This window comes from Dendrobates tinctorius, unplaced genomic scaffold (genome assembly GCF_039654945.1).
Source record: "Dendrobates tinctorius isolate UK_male_01 unplaced genomic scaffold, ASM3965494v1 ptg000157l, whole genome shotgun sequence".
Classification (NCBI taxonomy): Eukaryota; Metazoa; Chordata; class Amphibia; order Anura; family Dendrobatidae; genus Dendrobates; species Dendrobates tinctorius.
This window is the reverse complement of record NW_027361824.1, coordinates 2,485,387-2,507,189: the sequence shown is the minus strand read 5'-3', so window position 1 is coordinate 2,507,189 and position 21,803 is coordinate 2,485,387. Positions and strand designations below refer to the sequence as shown.

The following is a 21,803-nucleotide window of genomic DNA, read 5'->3' as shown; positions in this document are numbered from 1 at the left end:
CATACTCACCTCTTGTCCCTGGGGGCCAGGTGCCGGTATGCTGAGCAGGCGGAGACACCGGCGCACTATGGGGGACAGGTGTCGCCTCTGGCTCAGGACCCGCCACCTGAGATATTCACCTGTCCCGGTTCCAACGCTGCTCACCGCTGTCTGCCCGCCGGTCCCTCTGTCAGTGACTGTTCTGCCAGAGGGCGCGCACTGACTACATCAGCGCGCCCTCTGCTGCCTGATCATCACTGACCCGGCGGGCACACAGCGGCGAGCAGCGTTGGAACCGGGACAGGTGAATATAGCATATACTTACCTCCCATTGGCGCGTCTCTGCAGCCCCGTTCTCCCTTCCTTGCTTCAGCGGTCACGTGGTACCGCTCATTAAAGTCATAAACATGCACATATTCATGACTTTAATGAGCGGTACCATGTGACCTCTGTAGGAAGGAAGGGAGACCGTGGGACAAGCAGGGGCGCTGCAGAGACGTGCCAGGGGGGTCAGTATGATCTGACACCCCCGCTTCCCCTCCCCCACCTACATGACTCGCGTATAAGCCGAGTGGGGGACTTTCAGCCCCCAAAAAATGGGCTGAAAATCTCGGCTTATACGCGCGTATATACGTTACTTTGTTTGAAGAGCACCTGTATACTCCCGTATTTACCTTCCCTCCATTCACATTGGTATTATTTCCTTTCATATTTTTTATTTGTAACCTCTAATTTACTTTGAGCTACAATATTTTTCACTGTCGCCCCTCTCCTAAAAGTTATTCATGGTTCACAAGGAAGCATTTTTCCAAGAATCACATCTTTTTTTAAAATATTCCAATATTTTTTTCTAAGGGATAAGGTTTCTCCTTGTGGAGAGTGACATACCAGCTCTGGCTTGTCAAGGTAAGGAGGCCTATTCGCCGTGTATGCAGAGCGCCACATAAAGCCCCGCCCACAGCCCCGCCCTAGAGCACGAAAATCTCATTAACTGAAAACTTCAGATAAAGATTTACTGTTGTCGATCATAAAAGTGAAGTTTGGCCAGAAAGACACGACCTGGTCCTGTAGGGGCCACATGAGCACAGAAGGGAGAGTAGAGTCATCCAATAAGATATAAGGGATCTAGGAAGCCAACAGCATCATTACTGTGATGAACGCAAGCAGTAGGCACGCCGCTGCCACCAATATGTGACGAACGGCTGGACCCTGTGCCACCAATATGTCAGCAATCCCACCACTGACACGGGTGTATCAGTCGACGGAGGGACGTGACACACTGCCGGCACACGGCTATCACAGGCACAGCGGGGGCTTATCTTAGTTATCCCACCACTGGCACCATGTGACAAAAATATCCAGCAAGCTTATCTCGCTCTAACAATTTGCCGCAGGGGGGTATTTTGGGTGCCCCACCTCTACTATAACCTTCTACGAACTGCGGGGATTTATGGATATCCCACTTTCTCAGTTCCACTTTGGAACTCGCAGCTCTCCGACGCCCCCCTTACCCTCAGGTCAGTCAGGGAACTGCACCTAGGATAATTGGTCGCCGGACGGGCTGCTAGTTGTGAGCGGGCAATTAGGCTTCTGCAGTGAGGGAATTATCAATGCTGTGGCCGCAGCCCCTCATTCAGCAATATAAGACCTTTCTGGACTGCCAGCAAGCCGCAATAACCGTGAACAACGCGCTGCCACCAGCTCATAGTTTCTCCGCTTAAGTTATAGACTCAAGGGAGGGGTTCGAAGCCAACCCGAACAGTAGCGTAATTATCTAACAAAGGCATATAGTTCGATTTCTAGAGCATGAAGGCAGACTAAATAGATTTTATCATTTATTCCCCGAATGAGGGCAGTGATTATAGAGATAAAAATTGCTATAAAATTGAAACATCAAATATGTACAAATACAAGTATAAAGCAAAATGGATGAAAACAGAAGGTACACTCACGGTTGTTCATGACTAGGCAAAACCATGCGGCTGGGGGGAGGGGCGGCACTTAACCAAACGTCGCCGCTCATCTGCACGTCTCTCTGGCACGAGGACTTGAGTTGATCTGAGCTCCCTGTACGGGAGGGCTACCTTATAGACCCAGGTGTGTGACATCACCAAGAGGGGCGGTCTGGAGAGGGTCTGCCCCCTACTCTTGGATTTAGAATCAAATTACAAAACTTATGAAGATCATAACTCTATGGGGGAAGCCTGTATGGACTCACCAGTGGTATCATGTTTCCCAGCGTAATGAGTCCATCAAGAAAACATCAAGAATGCACGAGATAGGGCCCTGCATTTGGGCGCAACCCATATCTCAGTCTCTGGGAGCCCGAGAACTATGCAAAAGCCACCACAGCGAAGCTGGGACCGCTCAGATCACAAAAATATGATTATTATTTCTCTGTCATGTATGGTTTTTGCCATGCAGTCTCTTATAGTTCTACTCGGCCACATGGACTTAGACAAAGGAACATCTGTTACACTTAGCTGTCCAGCGAGGGGGGATGGAGGGGCTTCGATAGGAAGTGGACGGGTTCAGGTTTCACATGCTGGCACAGCTGAAGACTTGGGGGAAGGGACTGCTATAAGCTTACAGGGTACAATGTAACTCAGAAAGAAAGGGGAGATTTCTAAAGCTTCTACCTTACAGACATTTTACATTACAATTACCCTCCGCTTTCTCTGATCCATCATAATACTTTTCTTGAAGTGATTTTCTAACTTGTCAGCACATTCTACGTACGCTGTCATTTGGCTTCGTAGTTTACAGTCCTGGGCAGGTAACGGTCAGCGTCTCCTAATCCCAGGGGGTAGGTGGATCCTCCAGGTTGTAAGTTCTATAGGAAAGGGCTTTCAATGCCCAAGTCATTGGAACAGTTTTGGGTGGAGGAGAATGTTGTGGTCGGGAGGCAAAATGGTGATCACACGATTGTGATACGGCCGGACTACACCACCGATAAAGCAGCCACAGCCGGTGACTGAGAGGAATCTGTGACTTCTCTGCAGTCAGTGGTCACTACTCACCTGGGTAGTCATATGTGGGAATCTCCTCTTTACACCGCTCATCACCCCTCACATATGTCTCTGTAGTATTAATATGGGTCAGATCTTCACCCTGAAACAAATATTGTAAAAGTCACAGATTTAGAAGTCCCATCTACGCTCAGCTCTAATCCTGCCATCTCCACCGCTCTCATTACACAGATATAAAACATATAATACTGGTGGATAAAACAAGACTGAGCACAAGAGCTTCACAGCCGTCTACACATCATAGGGGAGATCTCCTGACACCTTCTCTCCATCTACCTGATGATCCTGAGGAGCACTGGCATCTTCTTGTTTACAGTCCTGTGGAAGAAGAGGACGGGGACATCTCTCTGGTGTTGTCCTCTTACTGGATAGATCTGGAGGAAACACATACAGGGACTGAATTCATTCTCTACATACAGATAATTATAGGCCGTGTGTATTTAGTCATGTCTATTACCTGGTGATGTGAGGGGCTGGGGAACCTCCATTATGACGTTCTTGTACTGATCTTTGCGTCCTTCTAAATACTCCCACTCCTCCATGGAGAAATAGACAGCGACATCCTGACACCTTACAGGAACCTGACACACACAATGATACCGTCATCCCCCGATCCCTTCATAGTGTTACTGTATAATGTCCCAGCATTCCCAGCAGTGTCACCTCTCCAGTCAGCAGCTCAATCATCTTGTAGGTGAGTTCTAGGATCTTCTGGTCATTGATGTCCTCATGGATCAGGGGGTGAGGTGGAGGCCCCGTGATTGGGCTCAGGGGTCTTCCGCATCCCTCAGACACAGGGTCCTGACAGCGATCACTAGAGGTCTTCTTCACCACTGTGTAATCCTGGTTATGGAGAGACACAATAATAAATCTCACTACAGACATTCCCAGAGTCCTCACCTCTCCAGTTCTGTCCGTTATTCCCATAGATAAGAATGATGGAATGTGACATCATCAGAATCTCTCACCTCTCCAGTGAGACGGAAGAGGATCTCTAGGGTGAGGTGTAACATCCTCTCCGCCATCTTGTCTCTGCCCATATCCATCTTTGATGGGTAAATCAGGAAAATGTTCTTTTGTAGAAGATCTTCACTGAGAGGATCCGATATTGTAGAGACCTGAATGAGAAGAAGATGATCTGATGTAACATCATAAGAATCCTGTGTAATAATACAATTACTGGAGATAATAAGGGAAACATATGAGGAGACTTATTATTTTATAGTGTTTAGTTTTCTTCTTTACATCTCTATATATAAAAGTGAATGTATGTATATATGTATGTGTGTGTATCACCAACCAATCACGAAGCAGACCAGTAGAGGGAGACATTTCTTCAAATTCAGGGCTCAATAAAAATGTAGGGCTGAAAGTCTATAGGAGTTAGAAGGACAGAGAGGTGGGTGAGCTGGGGAACAGCAATGTGAATGATAGAAGGGTGTGGAGCATAATGAAAGCATATCACTATATATGAAAGTGAATGTAGGCGACAACACCTCAGCAGACACTGCCATGGTGGGAGACATCTAGCATCCCTGGGAACATAAGCTCCCAGCCATTGTCTGCCCCACAGAAAGGAGCAGAGAGCACAGGACAGAAATGAATCACCCCCTCCCTGCCCATATACCCATATATTAGGGGGAGTAGTCCGGTGGCTCTAGGTGACGGGATGATGTGGGATATTAGGGGTAGTAGTCCGGTGGCTCTGGCTGACGGGATGATGTGGGATATTAGGGGTAGTAGTCCGGTGGCTCTGGCTGACAGGATGATGTGGGATATTAGGGGTAGTAGTCCGGTGGCTCTGGCTGACGGGATGATGTGGGATATTAGGGGTAGTAGTCCGGTGGCTCTGGCTGACAGGATGATGTGGGATATTAGTGGTAGTAGTCCGGTGGCTCTGGCTGACGGAATGATGTGGGATATTAGGGGTAGTAGTCCGGTGGCTCTGGCTGACGGGATGATGTGGGATATTAGGGGTAGTAGTCCGGTGGCTCTGGCTGACGGGATGATGTGGGATATTAGGGGTAGTAGTCCGGTGGCTCTGGCTGACGGGATGATGTGGGATATTAGAGGTAGTAGTCCGGTGGCTCTGGCTGACGGGATGATGTGGGATATTAGGGGTAGTAGTCCGGTGGCTCTGGCTGACGGGATGATGTGGGATATTAGGGGTAGTACTCCGGTGGCTCTGGCTGACGGGATGATGTGGGATATTAGGGGTAGTAGTCCGGTGGCTCTGGCTGACGGGATGATGTGGGATATTAGGGGTAGTAGTCCGGTGGCTCTGGCTGACGGGATGATGTGGGATATTAGGGGTAGTAGTCCGGTGGCTCTGGCTGACGGGATGATGTGGGATATTAGGGGTAGTAGTCCGGTGGCTCTGGCTGACGGGATGATGTGGGATATTAGTGGTAGTAGTCCGGTGGCTCTGGCTGACGGGATGATGTGGGATATTAAGGGTAGTAGTCCGGTGGCTCTGGCTGACGGGATGATGTGGGATATTAGGGGTAGTAGTCCGGTGGCTCTGGCTGACGGGATGATGTGGGATATTAGTGGTAGTAGTCCGGTGGCTCTGGCTGACGGGATGATGTGGGATATTAGGGGTAGTAGTCTGGTAGCTCTGGCTGACGGGATGATGTGGGATATTAGGGGTAGTAGTCCGGTGGCTCTGGCTGACGGGATGATGTGGGATATTAGGGGTAGTAGTCCGGTGGCTCTGGCTGACGGGATGATGTGGGATATTAGGGGTAGTAGTCCGGTGGCTCTGGCTGACGGGATGATGTGGGATATTAGGGGTAGTAGTCCGGTGGCTCTGGCTGACGGGATGATGTGGGATATTAGTGGTAGTAGTCCGGTGGCTCTGGCTGACGGGATGATGTGGGATATTAAGGGTAGTAGTCCGGTGGCTCTGGCTGACGGGATGATGTGGGATATTAGGGGTAGTAGTCCGGTGGCTCTGGCTGACGGGATGATGTGGGATATTAGGGGTAGTAGTCTGGTAGCTCTGGCTGACGGGATGATGTGGGATATTAGGGGTAGTAGTCCGGTGACTCTGGCTGACGGGATGATGTGGGATATTAGTGGTAGTAGTCCGGTGGCTCTGGCTGACGGGATGATGTGGGATATTAAGGGTAGTAGTCCGGTGGCTCTGGCTGACGGGATGATGTGGGATATTAGGGGTAGTAGTCCGGTGGCTCTGGCTGACGGGATGATGTGGGATATTAAGGGTAGTAGTCCGGTGGCTCTGGCTGACGGGATGATGTGGGATATTAGGGGTAGTAGTCCGGTGGCTCTGGCTGACGGGATGATGTGGGATATTAGGGGTAGTAGTCCGGTGGCTCTGGCTGACGGGATGATGTGGGATATTAGGGGTAGTAGTCCGGTGGCTCTGACGGGATGATGTGGGATATTAGGGGTAGTAGTCTGGTGGCTCTGGCTGACGGGATGATGTGGGATATTAGGGGTAGTAGTCCGGTGGCTCTGGCTGACGGCATGATGTGGGATATTGTCAAGGTGAAAATATATTTTCTTATATAACTTTTATATTTTTATACTGTGAAACAATAAGTTTTTCCTAATTGCTTGCTAATGCAAATGTAACTGTATTAAAGATGGCTGCCAGTGTTCACTTTCACTTAAATTCAGTGTCTAAAGAGTTAAGTTAAGTTTCATTTCTCCTAAAAAAAGATAACTCAGGAATGTGAAGAAGAAGTAACCATCGGGAGACGTTTTGACGAATCAGAGAGAGACTGGACACTAGATGTATACTGCATAAACCCCGCCTAATGCACGCCTTCCCCTAACACTCAATATAGTATTGTGTATTTGTAAATAAAAGCCAGTTGTTGTACTGCTCCTGACAGGTGTGGATGCAGGACATTAGCTAAGACTGAATCAGCTGCATGTCTGAGTCATTCTTAATCGGTACCAGATGTTTTGCGCTCGCACAATGATTTGGAATGACTGGTGAATGAGGATTCATTGTCGTTTACGACCCCGACAATATTAGGGGTAGTAGTCCGGTGGCTCTGGCTGAAGGGATGATGTGGGATATTAGGGGTAGTAGTCCGATGGCTCTGGCTGATGGGATGATGTGGGATATTAGTGGTAGTAGTCCGGTGGCTCTGGCTGACGGGATGATGTGGGATATTAGGGGTAGTAGTCCGGTGGCTCTGGCTGAAGGGATGATGTGGGATATTAGTGGTAGTAGTCCGATGGCTCTGGCTGATGGGATGATGTGGGATATTAGGGGTAGTAGTCCGGTGGCTCTGGCTGACGGGATGATGTGGGATATTAGGGGTAGTAGTCCGATGGCTCTGGCTGATGGGATGATGTGGGATATTAGTGGTAGTAGTCCGATGGCTCTGGCTGATGGGATGATGTGGGATATTAGGGGTAGTAGTCCGGTGGCTCTGGCTGACGGGATGATGTGGGATATTAGGGGTAGTAGTCCGGTGGCTCTGGCTGACGGGATGATGTGGGATATTAGGGGTAGTAGTCCGGTGGCTCTGGCTGACGGGATGATGTGGGATATTAGGGGTAGTAGTCCGATGGCTCTGGCTGATGGGATGATGTGGGATATTAGGGGTAGTAGTCCGGTGGCTCTGGCTGATGGGATGATGTGGGATATTAGGGGTAGTAGTCCGGTGGCTCTGGCTGAAGGGATGATGTGGGATATTAGGGGTAGTAGTCCGGTGGCTCTGGCTGACGGGATGATGTGGGATATTAGGGGTAGTAGTCCGGTGGCTCTGGCTGAAGGGATGATGTGGGATATTAGGGGTAGTAGTCCGGTGGCTCTGGCTGATGGGATGATGTGGGATATTAGGGGTAGTAGTCCGGTGGCTCTGGCTGACGGGATGATGTGGGATATTAGGGGTAGTAGTCCGGTGGCTCTGGCTGATGGGATGATGTGGGATATTAGGGGTAGTAGTCCGGTGGCTCTGGCTGACGGGATGATGTGGGATATTAGGGGTAGTAGTCCGGTGGCTCTGGCTGATGGGATGATGTGGGATATTAAGGGTAGTAGTCCGGTGGCTCTGACGGGATGATGTGGGATATTAGGGGTAGTAGTCCGGTGGCTCTGGCTGACGGGATGATGTGGGATATTAGGGGTAGTAGTACGGTGGCTCTGGCTGACGGGATGATGTGGGATATTAGGGGCAGTAGTCCGGTGGCTCTGGCTGACGGGATGATGTGGGATATTAGGGGTAGTAGTCCGGTGGCTCTGGCTGACGGGATGATGTGGGATATTAGGAGTAGTAGTCCGGTGGCTCTGGCTGACGGGATGATGTGGGATATTAGGGGTAGTAGTCCGGTGGCTCTGACGAGATGATGTGGGATATTATAGAAAGAACACCGTGAGCACAACTCAAGATGGTGCTAAGGTTAGGTTCCCAAACCGTTAAAGCAACAAATATAAACCTAGCACTCAACTTAAAGGTATTTACAAGGTGGTTTATTGTAGTACACGAAAAAAGACGTTTCGGTCAATGTGACCTTCTTCAGTTACGTGTGGTATATAGATTGTGTAGAGCTTATAGGCATCTATCAGAAAGGACGATGGTGCTTTAAGCATTGAGGAGAATAATCTCTCTAAGGTAATGAGCTTGTCAGTATATAGGAGAGGGGCAAACATGCCTCCAGATGTGATGTCCACCAGCAAATACCTTTAAGTTGAGCGCTAGGTTTATATTTGTTGCTTTAACGATGTGGGATATTAGGGGTGAGCTGTGGAAGGAGAGAGCAGGACACGGATGTAGCGAGCCGCAGCGGAGGGATAGAATGGGACGGCGGGTGGAGAGTGGGGCTGTTAAGGGAGAGAGCGGGACCCACAGTTAGATACTATGCCCGGGCAACGCCGGGCTCTTCACCTAGTCAACTAATAAAACCTATATATTTAGGCCACAGACAACAAGCAGTTTCCTCCTCGGAGTCGGCAGCTGAACACGTTCCTCATAGACTCATCTTCCATAACGCTAATTCTCGTCTCATTACCAACACTGGAATCGGCATTAGCAATACTGCAGGAGATATTCATTACACGCGACATGAGAAATAACTACTTCATGATGAGGACGACATCTTCATCTTCTACTACGGCTCTAGAGACAGATTTGGCCAGAGTCGGTCACTGACTCCATCCCCATCGCCGTCTATATGAAGGTTTCCCGTCTTCCCCGCACTGGAATCTTCTATCACATTAGATCTCAGCTCTGAGTCACACACAGAAGTTTGATGAAATTTTATAAAAGCTTTTTTTTTTCCACAAACATCATGGAAAGAAATGATCTGATCCCAAAGTCTCCATGTACAGTGATTTACGGGGATTATTTCTGGCCTTAGGCTTTCCTATATTACAAGAAAAATACCAGAATAAAACAGATTTTAAAATGTTTCTAAAGAAAATTGGCTCCAAAATTGCATCAGGCGGCTTTAATTGCAGCAGGATCCTACCCCTCCATAGAGATATAGACTTCAGTCTAAGAGAGGATTAGCATTAGGTTCTGGCAACGAGAATCGCCTTATCGTGTCTGCCGGGTACTCATGGATTGGCCAATTTATGCGCTAAGAATTCTCAACATTTCATATCTCTAGTGCAGTAATGCAATTCAATCTCCATATTTCATGCTTTAGCATTACAGAGTGCTGCTTTTGTTTAAATGTATATATGAATTGGCGACTCTAGGAAAGCACCTGTTCAGACCTAATTTATGTTTGGATGTGACAGTGAATATTTTATTTATTACCAATATGTGGGGCACATAGGTGACATTACTAATATATGGGGCACATAGGTGACATTACTAATATATGGGGCACATAGGTGACATTACTAATATATGGGGCACATAGGGGACATTACTAATATATGGGGGCACACAGGGGACATTACTAATATATGGGGGCACATAGGGGGCATTACTAATATATGGGGCACATAGGGGACATTACTAATATATGGGACACATAGGTGACATTACTAATATATGGGGCACATAGATGACATTACTAATATATGGGGCACATAGGGGACATTACTAATATATGGGGCACATAGGGGACATTACTAATATATGGGGCACATATGGGACATTACTAATATATGGGGCACACAGGGGACATTACTAATATATGGGGGCACATAGGGGGCATTACTAATATATGGGGGACATTACTAATATATGGGACACATAGGAGACATTACTAATATATGGGGCACATAGATGACATTACTAATATATGGGGCACATAGGGGACATTACTAATATATGGGGCACATAGGGGACATTACTAATATATAGGGCACATATGTGGAATTATTAATGTATGGGGCACATAGGTGGCATTACTAATATATGGGGCACATAGGTGGCATTACTAATATATGGGGCACATAGGTGGCATTAATATATGGGGCACACAGGTGACATTAGTAATATATGGGGTCAAATAGGTGACATTAGTAATATATGGGGTCACATAGGTGACATTACCAACATATGGGGAACATAGGGGACATTACAAATATATGGGGCACATAGGGGACATTACTAATATATGGGGCACACAGGGGACATTACTAATATATGGGGTCACATAGGTGACATTACTAATATATGGGGTCACATAGGTGACATTACTAATATATGGGACACATAGGTGACATTACTAATATATGGGGTCACATAGGTGACATTACTAATATATGGGGTCACATAGGTGACATTACTAATATATGGGGCACATATGTGGAATTATTAATGTATTGGGCACATAGGTGGCATTACTAATATATGGGGTCACATAGGGGACATTACTAATACATGGGGGCACACAGGTGACATTAATATATGGAGCACATAGGTGACATTACTAATATATGGGGCACATAGGTGACATTACTAATATATGGGGCACATAGGTGACATTACTAATATATGGGGTCACATAGGGGACATTACTAATACATGGGGTCACATAGGGGACATTACTAATACATGGGGTCACATAGGTGACATTACTAATATATGGGGAACATAGGTGACATTACCAACATATGGGGCACATAGGTGACATTACTAATATATGGGGCACATAGGTGACATTACTAATATATGGGGCACACAGGTGACATTACTAATATATGGGGAACATAGGTGACACTACCAACATATGGGGCACATAGGTGACATTACTAATATATGGGGCACATAGGTGACATTACTAAAATATGGGGTCACATAGGTGACATTACTAATATATGGGGTCACATAGGTGACATTACTAATATATGGGGTCACATAGGTGACATTACTAATACATGGGGGCACACAGGTGACATTACTAATATATGGGGGCACACAGGTGACATTACTAATATATGGGACACAAAGGTGACATTACTAATATATGGGGCACATAGGGGACATTACTAATATATGGGGTCACATAGGGGACATTACTAATACATGGGGTCACATAGGTGACATTACTAATATATGGGGAACATAGGTGACATTACCAACATATGGGGCACATAGGTGACATTACTAATATAGGGGGCATTACTAATATATGGGGCACATAGGGGGCATTACTAATATATGGGGGAACATATGTGGAATTATTAATGTATTGGGCACATAGGTGGCATTACTAATATATGGGGTCACATAGGGGACATTACTAATACATGGGGGCACATAGGGGACATTACTAATATATGGGACACATACGGGACATAACTAATATATGGGGCACATAGGTGACATTACTAATATATGGGGCACATAGGGGACATTACTAATATATGGGACGCATAGGGGACAAACCCCTTCCTTACCGATGACGGAATAGTACATCATCTGCTTTCAGGTGGGCTCCAGCGATGAGTCCACCTCAAAGCCGCAGCATGTCAGCTGTTATGAACAGCTGACATGTGCCCGCGCCTATTAACTAGTTAAATCCCGCTGTCAAAGCTGACAGCGGTCATTTAAATAGTACTTACGGCCGCCGGGCCGGAAATGAGCTCATTGCCGACTCCCGTCACGTGATCGAGGGTCGGCGACGCATTGCCTGGATAACCACAGGTCTCAGAGACCGCTATGGTTGTTGCAGGCACAGCAGTAAATCTGCTACATATGGGCGATCTGCTCATCGCCCATATGTAGCAGAGCCGATCGGGTTGTGCATGCTTCTAGCCTCATATGGAGGCTATTGAAGCTAGCTAAAAAGTAAAAAAAAAATGTTTAAAAATAAAAAAACAAAACAAATTCAAATCACCCCTCTTTCGCCCCAATCAAAATAAAATTAAAAAAAATCCCACATACACATATTAGGTATCACCGCGTTCAGAATCGCCCGATCAATAAAAAAAGCATTTACCTGATTGCTAAACGGCGTAGCGATAAAAAAATAAAAAACGCCAGAATTGCGTTTTTTTTGGTCGCCGCGACATTGCATAATGCAATAATGGGCGATCAAAAGAACGTATTTGCACAAAAGTGGTATCATTAAAAATGTCAGACCAGCACGCAAAAAAATAAGCCCTCACCCAACCCGAGATCACGAAAAATGGAGACGCTGCAGGTCTCAGAAAATTGCGAGATTTTTTTTTAAGCAAACTTTGGAATTTTTTTTTACCGCTTAGATAAAAGAGAAGATAGACATGTTTCATAGAATCGTAGAGTTGGAAGGGACCTCCTGGGCTAAATCATCCCAGTCAGATGTCTGTCCAGCCTCTGTTTGAAGACTTCCATTGAAGGAGAACTCACCACTTCTCGTGGCAGCCTGTTCCACTCATTGATCACTCTAACTGTCAAAGTTTTTTCTAATATCTAATCTGTGTCTCCTCCCATTCAGTTTCATCCCATTGCTTCTAGTCTTTCCTTGTGCAAATGAGAATAAAGTTGATCCTTCTACAATGTGACAGCCCTTTAGATATTTGTAGACAGCTATTAAGTCTCCTCTCAGTCTTCTCTTTTGCAAACTAAACAATCCCAAATCCTGCAACCTTTCCTCATAAGACAGGCTTTGCAGACCGGTCACCATTCTGGTTGCTCTTTTCTGAACTTGCTCCAGTTTGTTGATGTCTTTTTTAAAATGTGGTGCCCAAAACTGGACACAATATTCCAGATGAGGTCTGACCAAAGAGGAGTAGAGGGAAATAATGACTTCACGTGATCTAGACTGTATGCTTCTGTTAATACATCCTAGAATTGCATTTGCCTTTTTTGCTGCTGCATCACACTGTTGACTCATATTCAGTCTGTGATCTATTAGTATACCCAAGTCTTTTTCACATGTGCTGTTGCTTAGGCCTATTCCTCCCATTCTGTACATGGTTTTTTATTGCCCAGATGTAGTACTTTGCATTTTTCCCTGTTAAAAACATTCTGTTAGTTGCTGCCCACTTCTCCAGGTAATTTATATCTTTTTGAATCCTCTCTCTCTCTTCTCTAGTATTAGCTATCCCTCCTAGCTTTGTGTCATCAGCAAATTTAATCAGTTTACCCTCAATTACTTCATCTAAATCGTTGATAAAGATGTTGAACAATACAGGGCCCAGGACAGAGCCCTGTGGTACCCCACGTGAGACATTCTTCCAACTGGATGTGCAGCCATTTACGACCACTCTTTGGGTCCGATCACTAAGCCAGTTATGAATCCACCTAACAGTTGCCTTGTCCATTCCATACTTAGTCATTTTTTCAATAAGGATTGTATGAGATACTTTGTCAAATGCTTTGCTGAAATCAAGATATACTATGTCTACAGCATTTCCTTGATCCACCCAATCAGTGATTCCGTCATAGAAGGAAATTAAGTTAGTCTGACATAACTTATTAGTTACAAACTCATGCTGACTCTGTTTAATCACTTCATTCTTATCCAGGTACTGACATACATGTTGTTTAATAATTTGTTCAAAGATCTTTCCTGGTATAGAAGTCAGACTCACCGGCCTATAGTTGCCTGGGTCCACCTTCTTCCCCTTTTTGAAGATAGGAACAACATTTGTTTGGTGTCTATGAACTCGTAATGACCTGGAGAATCATAATGGTAGGCTAGATTTAGCATCTAGTGAACCTAGCAAAAAAGCCAAGCAAAAAACAAGTGTGTGACTGCACTTTTTTTGCAATTTCACCGTACTTGGAATTTTTTTCCCGTTTTAGAGTACATCTGTGATGAAGGAGCTAACTGCTCCTACCCCCCCCCCATGGCCTGTAAGCATATTGAAGAAAGCAGGATTTAGTGCTCCAATGTTGAATAGCAAGGCCTTTTAGTATGATAATGAGATAAAGCCAAAGCAAAACTTCAAACCTTGAGTAGAAGCCATGCCAGCATGGGACAGGAAGGTGCCTGGGGGCTTCAATTAGAATATACCTGTCAGTGGACACAAACACACATCCATTGTCTCTCCCAGCCACTCCGGCTCCATCCTAGGATCATGGATTATGAGCACACCTTTCGAGTTATAGACTCACAAAAAATATCCGCGTGACCCTAAGGAAATTGCGCATCTGGCAGTGCGACTCCTGAGTCGGTGAGGGCTCTGGGACCTGAGATATAGAGATTGGCCCTCCACAGCGACCCAATGGGGCCATGTTTGCTCTCCACACGACAGGCAAAACAATCCGCATTCACTGGTACCTCTCGTGTCCTGATCCGATCTTGCTGTAGAAAGTTACCCCCTTTCTTAGATATTGGGAATAAGTTCTGCAGGGAGCTAAAGGGTGGAGATTATTAGCCCACCCTCTGACACAGGGGGAGGAAACCAGCATGCTTAAGAACTAGCAGCACATGGCAGAGAGTCACACTCTCACAGAAGAACCAGACGATGATGATCTAAGAAGGAACTGGGGACAGATCTGCCAAGGGGAGCAGCGGCCTGCGCTTTGGGGTCTGTCCGGCAACTAAGAGTCTTGTACCTGTGGACTGAAGAGCTCCCGGCATCCGCATGCAACCTACAACCTGGTAAATTGACCTCCAGCTTAAAATCTCTAAGTCTTGTACCCTTATTGTTACATTTTACTATTACTGCAAATCCACTGTAATTCCATTGTATAGCTTACTGTATATTTCTGTAATTATCTAGTGCGCCCTTAAGGCAATTAAACCATAAAATTAATCTTGCGCTGATGCTTTTACTCTGATTACAAATCTTAGAATACCCAGCGGGTAACAGGACATCCTCCCCAGCGGCCATTTGCTCTAGGTGCAGTTCCCTTACTGACCTGAGAGACAAAGGGGGCACTGGAGAGCTGTGCCTGCGTAGTTACGTCACATTGGTGACGTGGGAGGAACTGGGTCCTGTCCTCCACATTGGTGGCAGCGGTGGGATCAGAGTAATAGTGTGCATGGGACCCCTACTCCCAGACACTAAAGACTACCAGAGGTAACTTTCACTGCTGGGGTCTTGAGGTCAGCCCAGCACTAGACGGTCAGGGTTCAAATATAATAAATTGTGTGCGAGGTCAGGGTTGCAGCTGTGTCAGTAACCAGAGGTTCCCAAGATGGCGGAAGACACCAGGAGTAAGGCAAAGGGGGAGGCCAATGCTATGGTCTATGAGGAGGTGGTGGAGGACAATACCAATGAAGGCGAGGGGGAGCTCAGCCAGGGCTCCCCAAGGAGCCAGACCCCCGTGCTCAGTCCTGCAGTGGACTGTCCACCACCTGCCCACCCCAGCCTGTCCAGATCGGAGGCCCTTTTCAAAGCGGCTATGGCACAGCTCGAGGCTGGTAACGACGCTGCCCATGACAGACTCCTGGTGGCGGCAGAGAAAGCAGCGGAGCGTGAGCATGCCGAACGTGTGCTGCAGAACGCCGTGAAGCTGCAGAGCGCCGGCACCGACTGGAGATGGCTCAACACGGGCTCCCGCTGGACGCTCCAGCCCCACCGGGGACCAAGGCTTCCAAGGTCCGGGCGGAGGACTTCCCCCTGCTTGAAAAGGATGGAGACCTGGATTCCTTTCTGCTGGCCTTTGAGAGAACCTGCCTCCAACACCATCTGGCCCTGGATCAGTGGGCAAGGTACCTGACCCCCCGTTAGAGGGGTAAGTCCCTGGAAGTTTTAGGGGACTTACCTGCCGGGGAGGAGCAGGACTACAACAGCATCAAGCGGGCCCTGATCCAGCACTACAACCTCACCCCGGAGTCGTACCGCAGGAAGTTCCGGAGCCTGCAGCGGGGCTCAAAGGATACCTGGACTGACCACATGCGGGCACTGCTGAGAGCTGCAGAGCACTGGACCTCGGGTCTAGAGCTCAACAACCGCCAGGAGGTCCAGGAACTGTTCGTCACGGAGCAGTTCTTGTGGAACTGCCCAGAGGACCTCCAGCAGTTCCTCCGTGACCGGAAACCAAAGGGGGCTTCTGCTACAGCCGCCCTGGCAGACGAGTATGCCAGCAACAGGGCCTCTGAGCCTGTCCCCCTAGCCCCCAGAGTGCAAGGGGTGTACCCCCCTGCTGCCCTCTCCAGGCCAGGAGCAGAACCCAGATGTTGTCATCATTGCAACCAGCCGGGACACTAAGGCTGCGTGTCCCCAGCGCCATAAGGCCCCATCTCTGTCCCAGAAACCATCCACTGTTTTGTGTGTGGGAGGGGGTGGTAGGAGGTCCCTGGACAATTACCAACCCGTCACCATCAGCCGCTCAGCGGTCATGGGACTGCGGGACACAGGCGCTGAACGAACCCTGGTACGTCCTGAGGTGGTGTCCCCTCAAGACTTGGTAACTGGGAAAACCCTTTCCGTCTCCGGAATTGGAGGCGTTGAACCGGCGCTGCCTGTCGCCAAGGTGTTTTTGGACTGGGGCGCCGGGAGGGGAATGCGGGAGGTGGGAGTAATGCCAAATATTCCTGCCAATGTGTTGCTTGGGACCGATTTGGGGCGGCTAGTGTCTCAGTATGTGGCCACTGAACCCCCAAGTCCGGTTCCCCAAGAATGTCACGACTCTACTGTGAATGCTAATGTTAATGTGTTGAATGTGCCTCCAAAAGTGGAGGAGGGAGTGAAACCTGATGGTAAGCCATGCACTGACACTACACACACAGGGCTCACAGTGAGGACAGGTGATAAGACTACAGTGGAGAGCTCAGAGGTGGAGGGAGGGGCTGCGCAGTGTAGGCCCCTAAGTGAATCCAGCCTGCTGAGTCTAGGGCCTCTGCAGAAAGAGGAACAGGCCATGGGGGAGGGGCATCCCGGGAGAGGAGCCACAAGGTAAGACCCCAGGGCAGGAGTTCCCCGCATCCGGGATGTCAGGAGGCCAGGGAAGTCTGCCTGACCCAGCGACTTGGTCAGGGGCCGAGGGGAAGCAGGCGGTACCTGTGGTCTCAGCGGTCGTGGCCGCTGTTACCAGGAGTAGGAGCGCCGGAGCCCAAGGAGCCTTGCGGAGGTCCGACGGTTTCCCCCTCTCCGACCAAGTGGCTGCCGAGTCAGACAGCGGCCAAGAGACCGATCCCGGGGAGCTGACAGAGGATGTGGCAGTTTCGTCAATTCTTGCCACATCGAGTCAGGGATTTCAGGCAGCGTTAGAAGCTGACGCTAGCCTGAAAGCTCTCAAGGAGCAGGCGGCACAGCCTCCCCTGGAATCCAACCGCGAGCGAGTGGTCTGGGACCAGGGACAGCTGTACCGGGTAACGGTCCAGCAGGGTTCACCAGAGGCGTGGCCCAGGGACCGACAGTTAGTGGTACCCTATCCTTTCAGGGCAGAATTGTTGCGGATCGCACACGAGATTCCCATGGCCGGACACCTAGGAATCACTAAAACCAGGGCCAGGCTAGCTCAGCATTTCTACTGGCCGGGAATTAGGACCGAGGTGATTGCCTACTGCCGTTCGTGTGACACCTGTCAGAAGGTTGGGAAGGCGGGGCGGCACCCCAAAGTCCCACTGGTAACTCTGCCCATCATCGAAGAGCCTTTCTCGAGGGTGGCTGTGGATCTCATTGGACCTCTGTCCACTCCCAGCCTCTCCGGGAAATGCTTCATACTAACGGTAGTAGACTATGCCACCCGGTACCCGGAGGCGGTAGCTTTGTCGTCCATTCGGGCCGGCAAAGCGGCCACTGCCTTACTGGAGATTTTCTCCAGAGTGGGGTTCCCCCAGGAAATGCTCACCGACCGAGGGACCCAGTTCATGTCGCAGCTGATGGAGTCTCTCTGTAAGCAGATACAGGTGCAACATCTGGTAGCCAGCCTGTACCACCCACAGACCAATGGCCTGTGTGAGCGGTTTAATGGCACCTTAAAGCAGATGCTGAAGATGTTGGTCAACTCCCACGGGAAAGACAGAGCGGTATCTCCCACACCTGCTGTTTGCCTACCGGGAGGTCCCACAGGCCTCAACGGGGTTCTCCTCCTTTGAGCTCTTGTACGGGCGACGTGTACAAGGGCCCCTTGCTCTGGTGAAGGAAGCATGGGAAGGGGATTTGGCCACCCCTGGAGTGTCGGTCATTGAGTATGTCGTGCGCTTCCGGGACAGAATGATGGCCTTGACACGGCTGGTGCATGACAATATAGCCCAAGCCCAGGCTGACCAGAAGTCGTGGTACGACCAGAATGCTTGTGAGTGGACCTACTAGGTGGGTCAAAAGGTGTGGATACTGGTCCCCATACCTCAAAACAAGCTTCAGGCGGCCTGGGAGGGTCCATACCTCGTGCACCAGCGGCTTAACGCTGTCACCTATCTGGTCACCCTGGACCACCCCCCGTGGAAGGAGGAAGGCCTTCCACGTGAACATGATGAAGGCCCATCATGAGCGGGAGGCTTGTGCCCACCCAGTGTGCAACCTTCCCGAGGAAGGAGAGGTAGAAACCCTCCTGGATCTGCTCACCCAAGCCAAGGCGGGTGGATCCATCGAGGATGTGTGGGTTGGCCACCAACTCTCGGAGGACCAACGTTCCCAGCTGGGGGTCACCCTACACCCCTTTCGGGAGCTGTTCAGCAGCCTGCCCGGAAGGACTGAGACAGCCGTCCATGACGTGGACACCGGCAATCACCCCCCGATCCGGCGTTCAGCGTATCGGGTCTCTCTTGAGATGCAGCAGCACATGCGCCAAGAGATAGACGAGATGCTGAAGCTGGGGGTGATCCAAGTGTCCAACAGCGCTTGGGCTTCGCCTGTAGTCCTCGTCCCTAAAAAGAACCGATCTACGCGGTTCTGCGTGGACTACTGGGGGCTCAACGCTGTGACGGTCACTGATGCGTACCCAATGCCGCGCATCAATGACCTGCTCGATCAGCTGGCCGTGGCCAAGTAACGGACCATCATGGATCTGAGCAGTGAGCAGGGGGTATTGGCAGATTCCCCTGACCCCAGGGGCACGGGAACGCTCTGACTTTATCACCCCATTCGGACTGTACGAGTCCACGGTGATGCCACTGGGCATGAAGAATGCCCCTGCCACTTTTCAGAGGATGGTCAACACGCTGCTCAAGGGACTGGAAGGGTATGCGACCGTGTACCTAGATGACATTGCCATCTTCAGTCACACCTGGGAGGATCACCTAGAGCACCTGGCGCAGGTGCTCGGGCGGATCCAGTGAGCAGGCTTGACCATTAAGCCGGAAAAATGCCAGCTGGATATGAGCGAGGTCCACTACCTGGGACACAGGGTAGGTGGGGGAGCTCTGAAGCCAGAGCCCGGGAAGGTGGATGCCATCGCATCCTGGCCCACCCCCAGGACCAAGAAGCAGGTGATGTCCTTCTTGGGGACTGCCGGGTACTATAGGTTTGTTCCACACTGTGGTGCCCTGGCCAAGCCCCTGACGGACCTCACCAAGAAGAGGCTGCCCGTCGCAGTTGACTAGACAGTCGCCTGCGAGACAGCTTTCCAGGCGCTCAAGACCGCCCTTTCTAGCTCCTGTGCTACAGGCGGCCGACTTCACGCAGCTTTTTGTAGTGCAGACCGACGCCAGCGCCTTCGGCCTCGGTGCTGTGCTCAGTCAGGTCGACACTACGGGGCATGAACATCCCCGTTCTGTACCTGAGCCGGAAGCTCCTGCCAAGGGAAGTGGCCTATTCCACGATGGAGAAGGAATGTCTGGCAATTGTGTGGGGTCTGCAGCCATACTTGTACGGATGCCAATTTACCGTGGAAACAGACCACAACCCCCTCAGCTGGTTACACACGGTCTCTGGGACGGATGGGAGGTTGCTACGCTGGAGCATCTCTCTCCAGCAGTATCACTTCACCATTCGCCACAAAAGAGGCAGGGTCCATGGTAACGCTGATGGGTTGTCCTGGCAAGGAGAGGGTGCGGAAGGGCGCATGGGGGAACACCGGAATGTGATACCCCCTAGCGCCCTCTAAAGCAGGGAAGTGTGATGAAGGAGCTAACTGCTCCTACCCCCCCATGGCCTGTAAGAATATTGAAGAAAGCAGGATTTAGTGCTCCAAGATTGAATAGCAAGGCCTTTTAGTATGACAATGAGATAAAGCCAAAGCAGAACTTCAAACCTTGAGTAGGAGCCATGCCAGCATGGGACAGGAAGGTGCCTGGGGGCTTCAATTAGAATATACCTGTCAGTGGACACAGAAATACACATCCATTGTCTCTCCCAGCCACTCCGGCTCCATCCTAGGATCATGGATTATGAGCACACCTTTCGAGTTATAGACTCATAAAAAGTATCCGCGTGACCCTGAGGAAATCTCGCATCTGGCAGTGCGACTCCTGAGTCGGTGAGGGCTCTGGGACCTGAGATATAGAGATTGGCCATCCACAGCGACCCATTGGGGCCATGTTTGCTCTCCACACGACAGGCAAAACAATCCGCATTCACTGGTACCTCTCGTATCCTGATCCGATCTTGCTGTAGAAAGTTACCCCCTTTCTTGGATATTGGGAATAAGTTCTGCAGGGAGCTAAAGGGTGGAGATTATTAGCCCACCTTCTGACACAGGGGGAGGAAACCAGCATGCTTAAGAATTAGCAGCACATGGCAGAGAGTCACACTCTCACAGAAGAACCAGACGATAATGATCTAAGAAGGAACTGGGGACAGATCTGCCAAGGGGAGCAGCGGCCTGCGCTTTGGGGTCTGTCGGGCAACTAAGATTCTTGTACCTGTGGACTGCAGAGCTCCCGGCATCCGCATGCAACCTGCAACCTGGTAAATTGACCTCCAGCTTAATATCTCTAAGTCTTGTACCCTTATTGTTACATTTTACTCTGACTGCAAATCCACTGTAATTCCATTGTATAGCTTAATGTATATTTCTGCAATTATCTAGTGCGCCCTTAAGGCAATTAAACCATAAAATTAATCATGGGCTGATGCTTTTACTCTGATTACAAATCTTAGAATACCCAGCGGGTAACAGGACATCCTCCCCGACGGCCATTTGCTCTAGGTGCAGTTCCCTTACTGACCTGAGAGACTAAGGGGGCGCCGGAGAGCTGTCTGCGTAGTTACGTCACACTGGTGACGTGGGAGGAACTGGGTCCTGTCCTCCACAACATCACATGGTAAAACCAATGGTGTCATTTAAAAGTACAACTCATCCCGCAAAAAATAAGCCCTCACATGGCCATATTGAAGGAAAAATAAAAAAAGTTATGGCTCTGGAAAGAAGGGGAGTGAAAAACGAAAAATTAAAAAAAAGCTCCGGGAGTGAAAGGGTTAATAATATATGCGGAGACATAGGTGGCATTACTAATAAATGGCACGCATAGGTGACATTACTAATATATGGGGGACATAGGGGACACTACTAATATATGGGACACATGGGTTGCATTACTAATATATGGGGACGCATAGGTGGCATTACTAATATATGGGGCACCTAGGGG

At 49.2% G+C, this 21,803-nt stretch overlaps 1 protein-coding gene across 1 annotated transcript in view; it reads right to left on the bottom strand.

Moving 5' to 3' along the window:
* The window catches only part of LOC141051431 (uncharacterized), a 244,984-nt gene that overhangs the window by 183,569 nt on the left and 39,612 nt on the right, over positions 1-21,803 (bottom strand). Inside the window, 5 exon segments of the mRNA XM_073548362.1 lie at positions 3,000-3,090; positions 3,285-3,382; positions 3,466-3,589; positions 3,672-3,851; positions 3,977-4,126. Coding sequence (XP_073404463.1) covers positions 3,000-3,090; positions 3,285-3,382; positions 3,466-3,589; positions 3,672-3,851; positions 3,977-4,126 — 643 coding nt within the window.